Here is an 18,374-nt window from a genome sequence, read left to right as displayed (position 1 = left end):
CCCACCTCTACTGTAAAATCATAACATCCAACTCCAAAAACGATTCAACTTCCGCTGAGTTTATGTAATTTACCAAATCCTAGCCCTCATTCCACTCCCAACTTCTCAAAATCAATAATTATAAAGTTCCTATACTGGTCCCAATCCTATTCAGCCTGTACAGTAATGATCTATTTGTGTGATATCTTATTAATGTATGCTGTTGGTAGTTATTTTAACTCAAGGTAAAATTGCGGAGGAAGTTGCAACCAAAGTGACAGATGGTATGTTTAAGGTCATATCCTAGCTCAACAACTGTTTAAAAAGTTTGTTATTGATATTACGAGTACTTCAGTTTCCATGTGAATTTTTAAATGGCCAACTGCCAGGCAAAAATATTAACAGTAATGCATGCTTCAAATGCTCCACAAATAAAATGAAGGACTGAGGGATACTTACTATGTTCAGGTGCGTCTTTGCAGGGCGACTCAGTGAGGTCCACAACATCAGCTGCTGCTGCTGCGGCTGCTGCTGTAGTCGTGGTGCTGCTGGCTCTGCTGTGACACACACACTGACAGGGAGTGGGAACATCTGGCTTCTTACAGTCTCCACAGTTTTTATCTGACTGGCTTTTGTCCTCCATAAGGCTTGCTCCGTCTTGTAGTTTAGCTGTCACCACACAATTAAATACAGTCATGGAAAAAATTATTAAACCCTTGTTTTCTTAAATTTCTTGTTCATTTTAATGCCTGGTACAACTAAAGGTAACTTTGTTTGAACAAATATAATGCTAACAACAACAATAGCTCATAAGAGTTTAATTTAAGAGCTGATATCTAGCCATTTTCCATGGTTTTCTTGATAATGATTTTGATTATTCTCAAGAAAATCATATTCTTATATGGCTTTACTGACAAGACATATTGAATTCTTATCTACTCTCACATCACTATACAGACGCAGTCACACACCTTCTCATTCAATGTTTTTTCTTTATTTTTTACAACATTGGAGATGAATTGTTTTGATGAGCGCTTTGCACACTTCGGTTTTTCTCTTAGGCCCCGTTTACACAAGGACGATTGCGGGTAAAAACGACAAAATATTTTATCGGAAGTGCCTTTCGTTTAGACTGTGACGGCGTTTTTGGGGCTTAAAAACGCGAAAATCTGAAACCACCTTCCAAAGTGGAAAAGTTGAATACGCTCCGCCGTAGCTTGTCCGTCTACACTGACAAGACGCAAAACTCTGCTCAGATCTGCTCACGTCACATATGTGTTTACGTCACATACATGCTCCAGTACAGGAAAATAAACAAACATGTGGGATTATTTCCATGCGTCGGGCCTTCAAGCTGCTCTGGCAGCTCTAATAAACTTACAGGAGTCTTTCCACCAAATGTACAGGATATGTACAGATAGTATTAGTGAACAGAGAAGGATCTGGAATTACCTCTATCACATTTTGGATGCACCGATTGGTCGGAGGCGAGCCAGACGGCTTTGGACCTGGGAGATCTAGTGATGGTGGAGAACTTTGTGGAAGCTGATGAAAATACGTGGTGTGAAAACTTCCACATGCCCAAAGATGCTCTTATCGCTTTAAGTGATGCCGCCTGGCATGCATACAATCCAATTCCGCACACTTTTGCGTCACCATATGCAGCAGATTTCCTCCTGAAAACGCTCGTCTAAACGCGGAATAAAAAGTGAAGACGCAACGCCACTTTTGCGTCTTCTGTTCAGACCGTCATCATGTAAACGTAGCCTCAGTCAGCTTCATGAGCTGCTCACCTGGATGGTTTTCAGTTAACAGGTGCGCCTTGTCAAGAGTTAATTAGTGGATTTCTTGCCTTCTTAATGTGTTTGAGACCATCAAAGCAAAAGGTTTAAGGCTACTGTGAAGAATCTAAAATACAAAACTGGCTTTTTTAACACTTTTACTACATAATTCCACATGTGTTCCATTATAGTTTGGATGTCTTAATTATTAATCTGTAATGTAAAAAAAACATAATAGAAATAAAGAAACTTTTGACGGTACTGTATATTGTAAGTTGGCCTACAATTGTTTTCTGTTTGTTCTTTGTCACTGAGGGGAGACATACCGAGGTGAGCCTGCTGCCAGCCCAGAGCTGAGCATAGCAGAGCCAAGCTCTTTCCACTTCCTGTGGGACTCTCCAGTAGACAGTGCTGCCCATTCTTCAGCCCTCGTATAATCTGCAGACAAGGTGCAGACACAGTCAAACAATATTGGAACAACATATAGTATTGCACAATTTTAAGTAGTAGTGGCACTAGTATTTGTACATTATTCCATGCATAACTTTAAAGACAACACTCCACATATCAGTCGAAGGCACAAATGGTTCGGTTCTATGCACCGATTAAGAATCAGATATTCCTAATCGACTTGAGACAAGTTCCACATTCTGCACCAATTTGTGCCATTATATAGAGATACCCGAAAGCCTGGGGCTTTAGTGTGAGGAGTTTACATGTCCTCCTTGGGTTGGCAAAGGACTCCTCAGCATGCAGGTTAAGGACGTTTTTTTCACCTACTGCCAGTCAGTATAGATAAGGAATAAAAAGATGGATGGATAACATTGCAAGTATTCACTGGTTTGTTATAGATACTCTTTTTTTAATGTTTTTATCTGTCATTCAAAACAATTCAGAGCAGTGAAGCTTAAAGTTGAGGAAAGTTTGATAAAATGCTGCAGTTGTTTTCGTCCAAACATGTTTGATATCAGTGTAGTTCAGTTTGACTGAATACTTTCTTGGTCAGTCTGTGGGTTTGACTCTCATTGTGGAGAAATAAAAAGACTGAATTAAGATGAATAGACTGAGAATTTTCTCTTATTTGACAAAACAATTCTTGGGGCAGAGCCGCCTCTTTTTCTTAAGGAAGCTCAGATCTCTGGACATCTGAAGTAAGATGCTGCAGATGTTTTATCAGTCTGTGGTGGTAGTGTGTTGTTTTCTGCTGCAGTCTGCTGGGGAGGCAGCATCACACACAGAGATGCAAAGTGGTTCGACAGACTGGTCTGAAGGCCATCTTGAAATACCCAGATCATCCACTACACAAAACCTTTTTGGACCAAAAAAACAGCAGTGGACGACTCCTCTCTCTCCGTTGCAGGACGGAGAGATACAAAAGATCCTTCTCTCCTACAGCCATCAGACTGTCTCATTCTTCAAGAGATTCTACCAGACTAACTGAATTTCTCCTTGGGGATAAATAAAGTAATTTTGATTGATTGATTGACACACTGGAGGAGGTGGTGGAGAGATGCACTGTCAAGATGTTCCAGGCCATCCTGAAATACCCAGATCATCCGCTACACAAAACCTTTATGGAGAAAGATCCTTCGCTCCTACAGCCATCAGGCTGTCTCATTCTTCTAGAGGTAACAGACTCACTGAATCTCGCCTCGGGAATAAATCTAACAATTCTGAATTTGACTGAATTTAATTTTGTGGACACAAAATTCAGTTAAACAGTTAAATCGCAATATATTGTATCGCAATAGTCACCATATCGCAAAATGCTTAAAATCGCAATAATATCGTATCGTGACTCAAGTATCGTATAAATTCATATCGTGGGGTCTCTGCTGATTCACACCCCCAGAAAAGGGTTTACTCACTGAGTTCATCATAGCCAGCTGGGACGGGTACGCCTTGCAGGGGAAGTGGATCTTCACCCCTCCGATGGTGTACTCCACTGAGGATGCAGCCATGCTCCTCTGCCCCTGCTTCACAGACATGTCTGAACAAGATATACAGTATGTCTGATAAACATTAAGCTGCATGTTATACAAACACAATGTCCAAGATAATGTGTGTAAAGCTTTTGTAAGTCACCGCATCTCATTTACTCACCAGCTAAGGTGCTGTCACTCACAACTAACACACTGTTGAAAATGTATTTCACTGTTTTTCTGTCATTACTGTCTGCCTAGCAACAGCTAATGCTAAGTTTCCCAACTACACAGATTCATTGACCAGTATCCCAGTATGCCACATGGTTAAACTGGTGACTACTACTGCTGACATACGTTCTTCCGACGGTTGTTTAGGTTCACTCGGTTATCCCCATGGTTCTTCCCGCTCTCAACAATCACATTTCAGTTCCTAACAGGAAGCTGACAGGACTTCTTTCCTACAATGGTTTTCAAAATAAAATCATTTTTCTTTCTAGTTTTTGGTGGTTGGCAACTGTTTGGTGCATTACCGCCACCAACTGGTATGGAGTGTGGGTCAAACAACATAACCATAGACTGTATAAAATGGAACATAACATATTAATATTAATAAAGAAAAACAAAATAGAACAGCCTTCCGAGATTGCAGGTGTGTGTTATTGTATCATGTGACGATCCTGTGGGTATGCACGTCCTAAAAAAAATCACTTCGTCACGATCGGCTATGTTTTTTGTTTGCATTTGGCTCAGTGCACCTGCAACGCTTTGAGGTCATAAGTTGGACATTTCAACTGGGAAATTTCCGACCTTAAACTTTGACTGTTACGCAACTTTGGGAAAAGGGAATTCCCTCTCTTTACATATCCAAGCCATAGACTGTATAAGCGCAGAAGTGAACGACTATTGAAAGATACCTGTGCAGGTTTCAAATCCCTCCACCACTCTCCAGCAGGAAGGTTCAAGAAAAACAAGTGAGTGTGTCTAATCTTTTTATTTGATTCGATTGTTTGCATCGAGAAAAGCTAATCATTGATGGGTGAAAAAAAATGTGGGGAGGGGAAAAAAAGAAAGACTAATTAGTGAATGGATGTAACTCCGTGAGAAAGAGGTCAGTCTTTACCAGTGGTGGAAGAAGTTTCAAGTCCCTTACTTAAGTAAACGTACTATTACCACATCGTGAAATGTTATAAAAATCCTGCATTCAAAACTTACTGAAGGAAAAGTACAAAAGTATCAGCATTAAAAAGTACTTAAATTATCAAGAGTAAAAGTACTCGTTATACAGAATGGACCCACTCAGGTTGGCAACCACTATATACACTGTTATGTGGTTTAATTTGATAAAATGTCTAGTCACTTTAAATTGATCAGATTTAAATGTTAAATCTCGAGCTGAAAAGTATCAAGTCACATAAAATTAAAATACCCAAGTAAAGTACACATACCTCAAAATTGTACTTAAGTACAGTACTTGACTTGAGTAAATTTGCTTAGTTACATTTCATCAATGGAAATGTGTATATTCATTATGCAGAATGGACCCACTCAGATTGTTTTATATATTCTAAGTATATTATTAGATTATTATTATGGATGCATTTATGCAAGCAGCATTTTACTGTTGTCACTGTAGGGCTCAGTTTGACTACTTAGTATACTGTTATGTGGTTTAATTTAAAAAATGCATAATCACATGAAATCGATCATGTTTTTATGTTAAATCTCGACCGGTAAAGAAACTAAAGCTGTCAGCTAAATGTAGTGGAGTAAAAAGTTCAATATTTGCCTAAAAAGGTAGTGGAGTAGAAGTAAAAAGTTAAATAAAATGGAAATACTCAAGTAAAGTACAAGTACCTCAAAATTGTGGTTAAGTACAGTACTTGAGTAAGTGTACATTCCACCACTGGTCTTTACTTACATTTTATTTCTTCAAATATCAAATAATTGTTTTAGACTCATGAAATGCTTTGTGTGTTCTATGTGTGTATAGGTACATTTCCAGGACAACAATGAGGGCTGCTGTTGTTGGTTTGCTGCTGCTGCTGCTCGGTCTGTGTGGGTCAGGAGCTCAGGGGGAGGTTCAGGACACCGTTCAGACCGCAAAGCAAAACACACCTGACATCTGGGCGGAGATCAGGGCTCTAAGAGTTATGTTGGTGGAGCTCAAGAAAGAGAATTCGGGTACAGACTACGAGCGTTGATCATGTTGTATTTCAAGCTGTTCTGGATATTTGTAACAGTTTGGCTATAGTGTGCTTTGCTCTGTAATTCACTGTGAATGCAATAACTCCAGACTTGCAGTCCAGAGTGAGCAGCAGTGAGAGTGAACTTCTCCTGAGCAAGTCCAGGATTGAGCAGCTGGAGATGGAAAAAGGAGGTGATGATTTTATCTTTTAATCACAACACACACACACACACACACACACAAACGAGGGGCATATAGGCTATAATTAATTCTTCCCTCTCACATACACAGAAAGTACCTCTCACATTCTCGATTTTACTTCTCACATTCACAAAAAAATGTGTGTACGGGAGAGGGAAGAATAAATTTTGACCAATACGGCCCCACACACACATAGTGCATATATATATATATATATATATATATATATATATATATATATATATATATATATATATATATATACTGTATAGTCCAGATGAAATTTTATGACATACTTGGAATTGTGTGTTAACAGAGAGACCAAAGGTGGCCTTCTTCACATCTCTGCTCAATAATGGATCGGCGTATGTTGGACCATACAACACAGACATCACGCTGAAATACAACAAAGTCTTCACCAACTTTGGCGACGCTTACAATCCAGCTACAGGTAATTTATTGCAGGTCACATGAACATCATGTAAATCTACATTTGTCATTGTTTTGAATTATTTTCTGCTCTATAGGTTTCTTCACAGCACCAGTCAGAGGAGTATACTACTTCCAGTTCACTATGTGTGGTCATCGCACAGGTTACATGGGTGTACATGTGTACAAGAACAACCAGAGGATCATGTATAATTTGGAGAACAAGGAAGAAGAGGGTTATGAGTATATGACTAACTCTGTTGTCTTGGAGCTGATGGCAGGAGATGAAATCCACCTGGTTCTCCCAAAGACCTTTTCTCTCTATGAGAACGAATACAGCCAGAACACGTTCAGTGGCTCACTCCTCTTCACACTGTGAGGAAGTCCTTTAGGCTGCTGTGTGACTCATTATTGGCTACACTGTGATTTACTGCATGTGTCAAATAATGCAATTCTGCAATAACTATGAAATAATCAGAAAATAACATTTTATCCCACTGATTCACCACTTTGTTCTCACTAACAGTGGTGCCTCACCTCAGAGGAGACCTAACATATCAGTCTTTAACATGTAATAATTAATGGTAATTCTCTTCCAATTCTCATTTTAGCCTTCATTTAAATCAAGTTTGCTTCATAGATGAAAGGATTTCTGTTCTGAAACCTGTTTGCTGTTGTCTCCAGGCAGACAAACATTAACAATTCCATTTCGAACATAGACTGTATATATGGAAATATATATGTGCGTGTACAAATTGTGTTTGTGTTTGTACAAATAAATAAATAAATGCATTTTTAGCATTATTGTCTTTTTTTGTAAAATCATACAAGGATGCGAAAGTAACAGACTGTATTTGCAGAGAGAACATGTCAAACATCAACATTATCACTCCTTGTACAATATTTTTTAACCAATTCATAATGCTACAAATTCTTGTTATAAATTGCACTTCATTGCAGCTCGGGGAAAATCAATCAGTATGTAACAAGGTTTTGCAAAGATTGAGAGACATGTAGAGACATGTCTTATTCATGTAATGCTCATTATTCTCTTACAGTGAATATTTTTCATTTAAATCACACACGGTCAAGTAACAAAACCATCAGATGCAAAAGGGGGCATAGCCATGTTCTGCAGGCTCTGCTCAGATTAATGAGGACTTTTTTTTAAAGTAAAAAGATAATTGATTATTTTACTTGAAACATCTTACATTTGCTGAGTTTTCATTGGGTCATCCATTCCTAGCTGCGCCATTTTCAAAGGGAATAAAACACTTTTCAAAATGTAATTAAGGTCAGCCTAATAGTGCAAAAATATTTTCAGAAAGCTGCAGCATGGAGGGAACATGGCTTGTAGAAGGAGAAAGCTAAAGAAATCTGAGTCAGCCTCAACAAAAAGGAATGAACAGCTATTACTTTGTTGCCAACAAGATTAGCATGATAGACTGGTTTAGTGAGATAATCCTGTCTGTTGGGACAAACATTTTCTTATTCTCGTGGTCCAACATAGACAACTGATACATCCAGTGCAGCCACAATGGAAGTTTGGCAGCACAAAATAATCATTAGCATTGATTGTAAACATCAGGTTTTATGTTGGTCTCGCAGAACTAAAGGATGTCTCAGTTTTAAAGCCACCTGGACGTATCAGATGCAGAGGGACAGATCCATCATTGTAGAGACAGCTTTCTGCAAAAGCTTCAGATGCAGAAGACTGCTGCAAGGCATTCTCGGAAACACAGAAAATCACTACCGATATATGGATGGGTGGAACTGGCTCAGGGGAAGTGATGACAGTAAATTACAACATTGTAATGTTATTAAGACAGTTGATCCATCCCTTCAGATGCATTGTGCAGTTAAAAATTAAAACACCTTTCACTATTTGAAATTTAACAGATGAGTTGTGTCAAATGCATATTCACAAAGAAGTAAACGCTACCAACACTTAATACATATATTTCATTTATCAATATAGACAATGTAGTAGCTTACTGGTTTGAGACTGTAGCAGCACCTTCAGTTTATATTCAAGACAAATCTCCAGTGATTAAATAAAAAATGATGAGGATAAAAAATACATAAATATGTTTAAAACACAGGGTGTGCACACAAGGGTATATGGAGAGAGTGAAAACCTATGGTGGAGCTCATCTAAATCTTCCTGTTTTATCATCAAACAATAAAAGAATGTATAAAAAATATATATTTGTTTTAGATGAACAGTTTCACTTACTCATTACTCAACTATAAAATGCATAATATTTACACCAGCATCATTAATCATACTTATTTTTTACAACTGTTACCAGAAAGAGGTGGAGTGAGACACAAATTTAATCAGCATTTCTGGAGGGAATTTTCAAACAAAAGACAAAATGTCTTGTGAAAACAAGAGCTTTCAAATGAGTATTATACTGGGGCTAAGCAAGAAGACCAGTCTTTACCTCTACAGCCAGGCTGGTTTGCACTGTGAAAATGTGCAACTGCAAACAAAAGGAACAGACATGCGACTGGAGACAAGGTTGACAGTGGGAGGCAGCAGGTTTATGTATATGTATGTGTGTGTGTGTGTGTGTGTGTGTGTGTGTGTGTGTGTGTGTGTGTGTGTGTGTTTCAGCACACACACACTGAGGTCTTGTTATGCTGCTGGAGAATGGGGGAGACGTTAGTGGACTCCTTCTGTTTTTTTTCTGCGTTGTGTTGGACCAGTGGCAGCCTGTCTGCAGTCCTGCGCCGGGCCCTCTTGGCGGACTGGCCTGATGATGATCCACCAATAGTTCTCTTGCCGTTGGGTGTCCTGCTGCCAACTGTCCTGTCGGTGGGACTGGACTGACTGGGCAACTCAGCACTACTGTTAGCACACAGTGGAGTCAGGGTGAACGGGTCAGACAGGTTCACATGGTACAGACTGTTGTTTCCCGATAGTCCGTCCCGTCGCTCCAAGGTAGGGAGGAGCTCACACATGGCAGAGAGAGAGTCCTCCTCTAGAGGCCGCTGCAGGAGAACAAGTATATAAAAAACTATGAGGACAACATACAGTACTTAGAAATGTTGACAAATCACCTTTGAACTCTACAATATTCACAACACCACACAAAACAATGTATGTCAACCTAAACAGGAAAAAGCTTCAGGTTTACCAGTAGGACGAAGAACAATGAAGGACACAATGCAGTCTGATGCACAGTGTTTCCTATATATTTATGTATTTGCAGAATCAACCTTCACTTATTGACTTAAAAAAGAAGAAACTCAGTTTAAATGTGAAAACTCGTATCTCACTGTGGAGCTATATTGATTGGTCAGCCCTTCCTTGCCCCCATGCTCTCTGTTTATCAGACCACAATTAAGACAAGAATTAACTATCTAGCGCAGCGCACCCTGGGGCCCCTCCTCCTCACTCCCTACCACTAGGAGACTTTGCCAGAGGAGAGTGGACACCATGTCTAGACATGGACCTGCAGTTAGCCCTTGTAGCAACTCAAATTCAGCCAGTGCAAGCACCAGTTCAGGGGTCACAGCAGGCTGGTGGCCAGCTGGAGAGCTGGATGTAGCCAGCAAGGAGTTAAGATGATCCAGGATCAGAGCCGTGGCACTGGCAAGGTTTCTGCTGGCTGAATTAGAGTTGCTTGTTTCAGTTGCAAACTGAAAAAATCTAATTCATGGGAAGCACTGCTTCTACATTGAGCTTACTTCTTGACATATACCATCAAAAGGTCCTCAAGAAGGCCATAGCCATTCTGGATTGCTCTGACCACGCCCTGCAGGTGGAGCTGGGGTTATTGCTATGGGGCCAGTGTTCCAGGGTACCTTCATTAAGGACTAAAAGACAGACAGGTCTACAGACTATCAGGGCGCTGACACATAAAGACAGACAACCATTTACGCTGTCATTCAATGAGAGTCACCAGTTAAATCTAAAGCTGCATGTTTTTGGACTATGGGAGGAAGCCGGAGAGAACCCACACTGACACGGGGAGATGTGGCTGCAAACATAGTGGGACAATAAAGCTAAACTGAAGATTATTTGGGAATTCTTGGGTGAAAAAGTAAATTCTGAATCATTTTTTTTACAACAATAAAAAACAAAAACAAAGAATATGTTGGATTGTGCGTTTTTTGTGTGTTTATGTTGTCATATTGTCCTCACCTGAAGGAGAGGAGTGTCAGCACGTGATAGGGAGGTGGGAGGACACTGGGACACCTTGGCAAGGTCCAGCAGCACCTCCTCATGGTGCAGCGTGTCCTGGGAGCTCCCGGGCTCCTGCAAAGCGATTACGATGGCACTGGTGTTGTCGGCGCGCAGCATGCGCTGGCGCCACCTCAGAAGAGCATGGTTGACCAGTTGCCGGGCACTTGATACCCCACATGGTGCCTGCAGATTGGAAGGCTGTTATTACACTGACATGGTCTAATATGAGACAGACATTCATTATTAGGGCCAATTATTGGGGCAATTGCACCGAGCACTGGTCCCATACAGCAATAGCTGTAGGGACCAGTACTGTTATACTGTGGATTTTTTCTTCTTCCTCTTCCGGACACAATTTCGTCCCGCTACTAGTCCTACAACTTGAAGAGTTGCAGGACAAATTATAAATCAAAACGTGCGGTTTGATCAGGATCGGTGTGCTTTTACTTTTCTCTACAGAATACGAATTTTTCGCGACGTAAGTCACGAAAAACTGCCCAAAATTTTGCATTGAAATGAATGGGACAGTCGACAAAAAATGAGCGAAAAAGAACAATAATTGGAGATTTTTAAACGTCTACTTCTCCGGCATAATTTCACCTAGAGACTCCATTTAAACTTTAAACAGTAGACACAAGTCTTGTGTATTGGTGTATTAATCCACATTTCGATAGGTCATATAGTTTTTTATCAATCCCTGTTCAATGACCATGATCATTTTTGGAGAAATTCTGAGAGTATAATGGGTGTGTATTGCACAGAATGTTCGTGTCACAGTGTGTGACATCATTGCCAGAGTGTAGAGGGAGAGAAAAAATTGTCAAAAAATAAATTTGAAAACTGCGCTCCAGGCCGCAAATTCCACTCTACAGAAATAATTTATACATAGAAATGTAGGAAAATTTGTCTTCTCACTCACAATCCTCTGGTAAAGCTGTCAGAGTTATAGTTTGGGCGTACGACGCACAGATGCGCCACCAACACCACCAACATGCGATTTTCGCTACGCACACACGCACACGCACACACACACACACATTTTGAGGTTAAAGGGCATAGTTTGAAATCTCTGAAGAATCTCATCATAGTGTACACATACCGGCAGTAGCCCCCGTGGCCCTTTCAGAATTTCCCCAGAGGAAATTTTCTAGTTTATTATTTCAATATCACATCGGCCTTTGATCATGTTTACCTTTTGTCTACAAAAACCCAGGCAGGTAGGAAAGGAAGCTGACATCTAAAATGATCCAAAATTAGAGTAAAAGAATTCTCTACTCACCATTGCCTCGTTGTTGTTCTGACACATGGAGATAGCCTCCTGAGGTGGCACCATGTTCCACAGACCATCGCTGCCCAAGATGATGTAGCGGTGTTTTCTGGGGTCAAGGGTCACCACACTGGTGTCTGGCTCTGGAGAAACTACAAACTCCCCACTGTAGAAGTCATAACTCCACAAATCTCCTGTTTCAGGGAGAGAATTTTAGCTTACAACAGAGCTGTGAATCCCCAGAGGCCCCACGATATGATTTTATCCAATACTTGAGTCACAATACGATATTATTGCGATTTTAAGCATTTTACGATACTGTGAGTCACATTGCAGCGTTATTTCGACAACTTCCCGACATGATATCCTGACATGACCTATCTTCTAGTTTCATATGATACCAGTATCTCCAGTATATTCCTAAAAGTGAAATAAATAAAAAATACACAAAAATACTGGCGGTCTGTCGGCCGTCGGAATGCTAAATATATATTAAATATATATAATATATATTAAATATATTGCCACGCAAAATATCGTAATACTATGCTGTATCAATTTTTCCCCACCTCTATCTGACAGCACCACGGTTCTTAACTAACACCCGCCATAATGCCTGGCTGGGGACCTGCCCTCTCTCCATTTCACTTGAATAAAAAAAATGTGCAAAGAAAACTAATACAAAACTCTAGCAATTCATCTTTTTCCAGTCCAGAGAACTATATGGAGAGCTGAAAGCTTAGAGTGCTTTCACTAAACCGAAGGCTTTATTATTGTATAATTCTTCATTTTATGTGGCCAGACAAAAACAATATTATTCAAGTCATTCAATTCATGATGCCTTGCAAACAGGTTGCTAAAAATACTGTAATGGTTACTTTTCCTACCTAGAGCTCGGGCCACTGCCAAGAATGGTATCTGATCGATGACAGTGCTCCGACGAACTGGGCCGTTGTGACTCAGCCTCGGCCTCTTCCAGACAACCCGGTTCACTCCAGACTTCTTGATAACGCTGTTAGTAGAGAGAGGATGGGAGAGAGAATTTCACATTGACTGCAAAGTCTCCACAAACTTCAGAAACTAGTTTTATACATTTAGGGTAGGGTGCAACAATAAGGATTAGGCAAAGATGCCAACACAATAGGTACACTAATACTCAATCCTGCAGTAAAACAAGCCTTCACAAAAAGGTAACGATGTTCATGTTGAGGCATTTTCCCCTCACCCTTTTGATGAAGTTGATCTTTTACAGAAAGATTTACAGTTATAGCAGATTAGTTCAAATTGTGATGAGATAATCCTGTTTTAAAGTTATTCCATCTGATTTTTCCACAACAGCCCATGTAAGAAAATAAAAGCTCCCTGTCATTGCCATAGCTGTGTCTTACCTCAGCTTTTGGTTTGTTTGTCTGTTTGTCAGCAGGATAATGGAGAAACTATATGCCCTGTTTCTTAAAATTTTAGTGGAAGGGTGGTGTAGCATGGGCCAAGGAAGAACCCATTCAATTTTGAAGCTGATCCAAGTAATGGGGCTGATATACAAATTATTATACAGTTATATGAGGCATACAGAGTGAGTAATGTTGGCTCCACACTCATCTGTTGGTAGTTCAGGAGGAGGACATGGAAAAAATGAGGGGGATCTCCGCCTCTGCAGCCCAGACTGTACATGCACATGAATGGCACCCAGCCTGCCTCCATGCTGCCAACTACATGGAGCTCCCTTGCCAGTATCTTGCAGTGGACCAATTTATCTGCATGTAATTGCCAATTTAAACAACAGCAAAGTTTCAATGTTATTTAGAAGTTGCTCTCAGCGGAGGACATTGCAAGGTTTATAGAGAATTTCACTGCGCACAATTTGAACAGTGTCATTGCTGCATATATTAAATAATGCATTACTTGCTCAAGGTGAAATAAACTTATTGTAAGTCGCTTTGGAACAAAGCGTCAGCCAAATTACATGTAATGTAATGTAAAAAATATTGCCTACTACTCCCTAGTTTTAGGAGCAATTACAAATTGCACCTAAAAGATAGAAATGTGGCTTGGTTGGTAGAGCGGGTTGCCCACCAAACGGAGGGTTGGTGGTTTGATCCCTGACCATGGCAGCCTACATGTCGAGGTATCCTTGAACAAGATACTGAACCCCAAATTGCTCCCGATGTTGCGTTCATCGGTGTGTGAATGAAATCCCAGTGGTGGCAGGTGGCACCGTTTAGGGTAGCCTCTGCCACCAGTATGAATGTGTGTGTGAACGGGTGAGTCTGTATTGTAAAGCAATTTGAGTGGTCGCAAAAGCAACTAGAAAAGTGCAGGTCCATTAACCATTACCACTGGCTTTCTGTCATTTTGCAAAAGCGCCCCCCCAGCAAAGCAAGTTGAGTATCCATGAATTAGCGGTTACTAAAGTAGCATTTTTCTTAGTCCAAGAAGTATCCACCTATTCAATCTGAATCCATCTGCTACAGTGTGTACTTATAACTTTAATTTACTTCTACAGCATATGATCAGGAGTTTGATTTATGTAGATCCCTGTGGCAACTATGTTTTGACAAGATTCTCAACTGAAAAGTTCTCTCTCAGTAATGATGTGCTGAACAGGCTGCAAAAGAGACAACGAAAGTTGAACGTTGAGGCTATAGGTTATATTTTGGGATAAGCCTTACCTCCCTCCCAGACCTTCAATACGCTCCCTCTCTCTAGGTAGTTCAGGTTTGTGGTCTTGTGTGACTTCCACAGCTCTGATGAATGGAACTGAGGGGTCATCTTGCACCCCCAGAACCACTGCAGAGTCCCCAACGTGGGCCACATACATACGGTTTCCTCGGATGACCACTACGCTGGCTGTGGTGCCTGATGTGCTGGGAAGGCCTGTGAGCGTCTTTGGCCATTCAGCTGTGAAAATAAAAAGAGACAATTATTTTTCACTAAGCTATAACATGTTCTACTTGTAAATGTCTTATTGTATATTCATCTGAGGAACACATGAATACACTCAACAGCACAGCACAATGATCAGCAGAAGATAAAAGCTGCTAAAAAGTACTTTGAATTGCTATGGCTTATCTCCATAAAGATTATTTGATGTATTGAGACTGAAGACAACACTGTGACCTTTAGCTTGGTATATTGGAAGCACACTGTCCTCGACCAATCTTTCCAATGCAATCAAACCAAGACAGGCGCCTTGCAGACTCTGTGTACACACCACATATGACCAGCTGTAGAACAGCTGACATGCCCAGGCATATATCCAAGCAGACACACCCCCTGTCTGTATGACATAGCACACACTATGACACACACACAATCAAATAGGTCACAGGCAGTGGTTGAAGAAGTATTCAGATCCCTTACTTAAGTAAAAATACTAATACCTACAACTAAAAGTCCTGCATTCAAAACTTACTGAAGTAAAAGTACAAAAGTATCAGCATCAAAATGTACTTAAAGTATCAAAAGTAAAAGTACTTGTTATGCAGAATGGACCCACTCAGGTTGGTAACCACACTGTTATGTGGTTTAATTTCATAAAATGTCTATGTTTAATCTCGAGCTGAAAAGTATTAAGTCACATAAAATGGAAATACTCAAGTAAAGTACGCATACCTCAAAATTGTACTTAAGTACAGTACTTGACTTGAGTAAATGCCCCCTAGTTACATTTCATCAATGGAAATTTGGAACTGTAACTAAACATACAGTAGCATGCACACTGTGAGTCCAATAAGTTAGTGGCAATAACTTGTAAAGAGATTTCTGAACTGGTAACCTGTGTCCGCTTACTCAGCCTCTGTTTGGAGTGAATCAGGTAACTCCTGCTAACTTTATTAGCTGTTGCCTTTGGTTACTAAACAGTTATCGCCATGGCATGCATTTAATAATTAAAAGCAGTAGAAACAAAAACTAAACAATGGTTTTCGGTTAGCCTTTTTGGAAATATATATAGCAACACAGCCAAAAGAGAATGACTTTTACCAAGTAAACTCAGCTTTCATGTGAGCTAGCACTGCGCCGCAAGGTAGTAAAATGTCACACTGTTAAAATAGTAATTTTTTGTCAAAATTGTTGTTGTTTTTTGCCTAAAACATCTCCTCATGACGCCGGCCACCTATGGTGACATCGCCTACATCCTCAGTTGATCAGATCATGTGATTTTACCCCTTTAAGATAATGGCCTATGTCAAGTGTGTGACTTAAGCAGATTTATTATGCTTAAGTCAAAATAAAATGTGACTTAGGCAATTTTTTGAACATGCCTTTGTGACTTAAACATGCTATGGTAACACTTTCTTTTGAAAGTTTTTACATAAGAGTGACATGAGCATGTAATAAACATGACATGGGATGTGTCATGAACATTAATGACACTTTGAAGTAACATTAATGCTCATGATACCTGTCATGTTTCTGACAGGCTTGTGTGACTCTTATGTAGACACCTTCAAAATAAAGTGTTATTACTATGCCAATAGCCATCCTTTGTTACATCATTTTTGAGTGAAATGATCAATAAATGTCATATGTTACACTTTTGGTGAAGTTTTTTGTGTTTCCTGCAAAACTTGTAAAAATGAGTTAGGTGGTTATTTTAACAGGGTGACGAAAAGGGAAAAAAAAGGGGGGGGGGGCTTGTTATGCTAAGCTACAGACTACAGATAGGTTTGGTGTGTGATGTTCATGACACATAAAACGACCCCCGTTGAATGACACTGGCATTATGTGTCATAACTTAGGGAAGGGTGAGTGTAAACTTACGTAGTTTTTTCCACATAGCATGGTGGCAGGCAACAAATCCTTTGCGTATAGCAGAGCAGACCTCCCGGTCACAGTCCGACCAGAACCCCCGCTGCTTCTTCATGAACTCCCACAAATAGTCCCGTGCAAACTGCGCAGCCTCACGACCCCCGTGCCCGTCGAACACAGCGAAAAATGCCACAGAGCGGCGGGAAGGATTGGTGCTGCTCGGTTCATCTGGCGGCGGGCTCTGACCTGCCGGTAAAGAGGTTTCCACGGATATACTTTGGTCGTCCGTTCGCATAGGTGTACACGTTGCATCTGGACTCTGTGGGGGGGCAACGGTGTCACCAGACCGGTCTGGGTTCGTGTCCGCAGCCGGAGAACTGACCGTACAGTCTCCCCCGGTGCTCTCGTCTGGCTCACCCGAGGTCGGCTCATCTTCTCCCGGCTCGGGCTCTACTATGACCTCGGTCACATCTTCCATGTATTTCCTGCCTCCTTGATCAGTAAACACACTCACTCGCATCACTAATGCGTTTTCCATGGCTCCAGAAATAAGTCACGCTCCAACTTTTCGACACTGTTAACATATAAATTACCAGGAGAGTTGAGTTTATTGCAACGCAGCGTCCTGCCTTTGTTTATGTTCGAGCGTAGTAGGCATGCTCCAACGCGTTGACGTCACAATCTGTCTTCTTCGTGACCGGGGATGTGGCAGCGCTAATACAGCTGTTGCCCTCTAGCGGTTGATCCCAAACCCCAAGCAGCAGAGCTGTGTGTAAAATAATAAAAAAATGTTTGTAAACAGTTTAGCCAGTGGTGGAAAAAGTATTCAGATCCCTTACTTAAGTTAACCCTCTAGAGTCCATGAAAGCACATGACTTCTTCATGATGTGACGACATAAAAATGAAGCAACATTCAGTCTTGCCATCAGCTCCTCTAAAGTTCTGGCTTGAAACTACATACCAGATTTTTTTAATTATTATATTCGGCCAAGTAAAACCAGAGATATTTTCAAATATATTTAGTACAAAAATACAGAACTAGAGATTATCCTCATTTTACCTGTTATGTGTAATATTTGCAACCATTCATATTTGCAACATTTAAAATTCTGTGTTTTGAAATATAATTTTCAAGATCACATTTTATGTTTTCCTTTGTTTCTTTTGGGTTCAAATTTTTTCTCAAGTAAGTCAAAGTTAAAAATTAATTATCAGGACATATAGGTGAGGTTGCGCTGGAAAAAACTGATCCCAACATGGCATGGTAAAGATTTTTTTTACAGATTTTTAAAGGACATAATAGCTGAAGATTTCAGAGGGTTAAAGTACTTACACCATACTGTGAAATTAATCCACTAAAAAAAAGTCCTGCATTCAAAACTTACCCAAGTAAAAGTCCAAAAGTATCAGCATCAAAATGTACTTGAAGTATCAAAAGTAAAAATACTGGTTATGCAGAATGGAACTACTCAGATTGTTTTTTTATGTTGTAAATGTATTATTACATTAATATTTTGTAAGTATTGAATGAGCCCCACCTTGACAACTGTAAAATGCTGCTTTCATAAATGCATAAAAAATAATTAGCCAACATTATATATATAATATGTATAACAATCTAACTGGGGTCATTCTGCATAAGTAGTACTTTTACTTTTGTTAC

General features: G+C 40.1%; 3 protein-coding genes across 3 annotated transcripts in view; 1 reads left to right on the top strand and 2 right to left on the bottom strand.

Moving 5' to 3' along the window:
* Positions 1-4,113, bottom strand: part of brip1 (BRCA1 interacting helicase 1) — a 95,105-nt gene extending 90,992 nt beyond the window's left edge. The window contains exons 1-4 of the mRNA XM_059331994.1: positions 3,864-4,113; positions 3,629-3,750; positions 2,087-2,198; positions 439-648 (exon numbers count right to left, since the gene is read on the bottom strand). Coding sequence (XP_059187977.1) covers positions 439-648; positions 2,087-2,198; positions 3,629-3,748 — 442 coding nt within the window. The 5' untranslated portion in view covers positions 3,749-3,750; positions 3,864-4,113. The remainder of the gene's footprint in view (positions 1-438; positions 649-2,086; positions 2,199-3,628; positions 3,751-3,863) is intronic.
* A 271-nt stretch (positions 4,114-4,384) lies between these two features.
* Positions 4,385-7,301, top strand: LOC131970600 (complement C1q-like protein 3). Its single transcript, XM_059332031.1, has 5 exons — positions 4,385-4,656; positions 5,676-5,866; positions 5,979-6,062; positions 6,388-6,522; positions 6,599-7,301. Exons 2-5 carry the CDS (start codon positions 5,695-5,697, stop codon positions 6,877-6,879), a joined length of 672 nt encoding a protein of 223 aa, XP_059188014.1. The 5' UTR covers positions 4,385-4,656; positions 5,676-5,694; the 3' UTR covers positions 6,880-7,301.
* Positions 7,302-7,335: 34 nt separating this feature from the next.
* ppm1da (protein phosphatase, Mg2+/Mn2+ dependent, 1Da) lies at positions 7,336-17,358 on the bottom strand. Its single transcript, XM_059332030.1, has 6 exons — positions 16,724-17,358; positions 14,632-14,860; positions 12,850-12,974; positions 11,975-12,156; positions 10,654-10,878; positions 7,336-9,497 (listed from the first exon to the last, which is right to left on the bottom strand). Exons 1-6 carry the CDS (start codon positions 17,247-17,249, stop codon positions 9,117-9,119), a joined length of 1,668 nt encoding a protein of 555 aa, XP_059188013.1. The 5' UTR covers positions 17,250-17,358; the 3' UTR covers positions 7,336-9,116.
* Between the last annotated feature and the right edge of the window lie 1,016 nt (positions 17,359-18,374).

This window comes from Centropristis striata, chromosome 4, assembly GCF_030273125.1.
Source record: "Centropristis striata isolate RG_2023a ecotype Rhode Island chromosome 4, C.striata_1.0, whole genome shotgun sequence".
NCBI lineage: Eukaryota > Metazoa > Chordata > Actinopteri > Perciformes > Serranidae > Centropristis > Centropristis striata.
The sequence above is the reverse complement of the archived record's forward strand: the minus strand, read 5'-3'. Positions and strand labels throughout refer to the sequence as shown.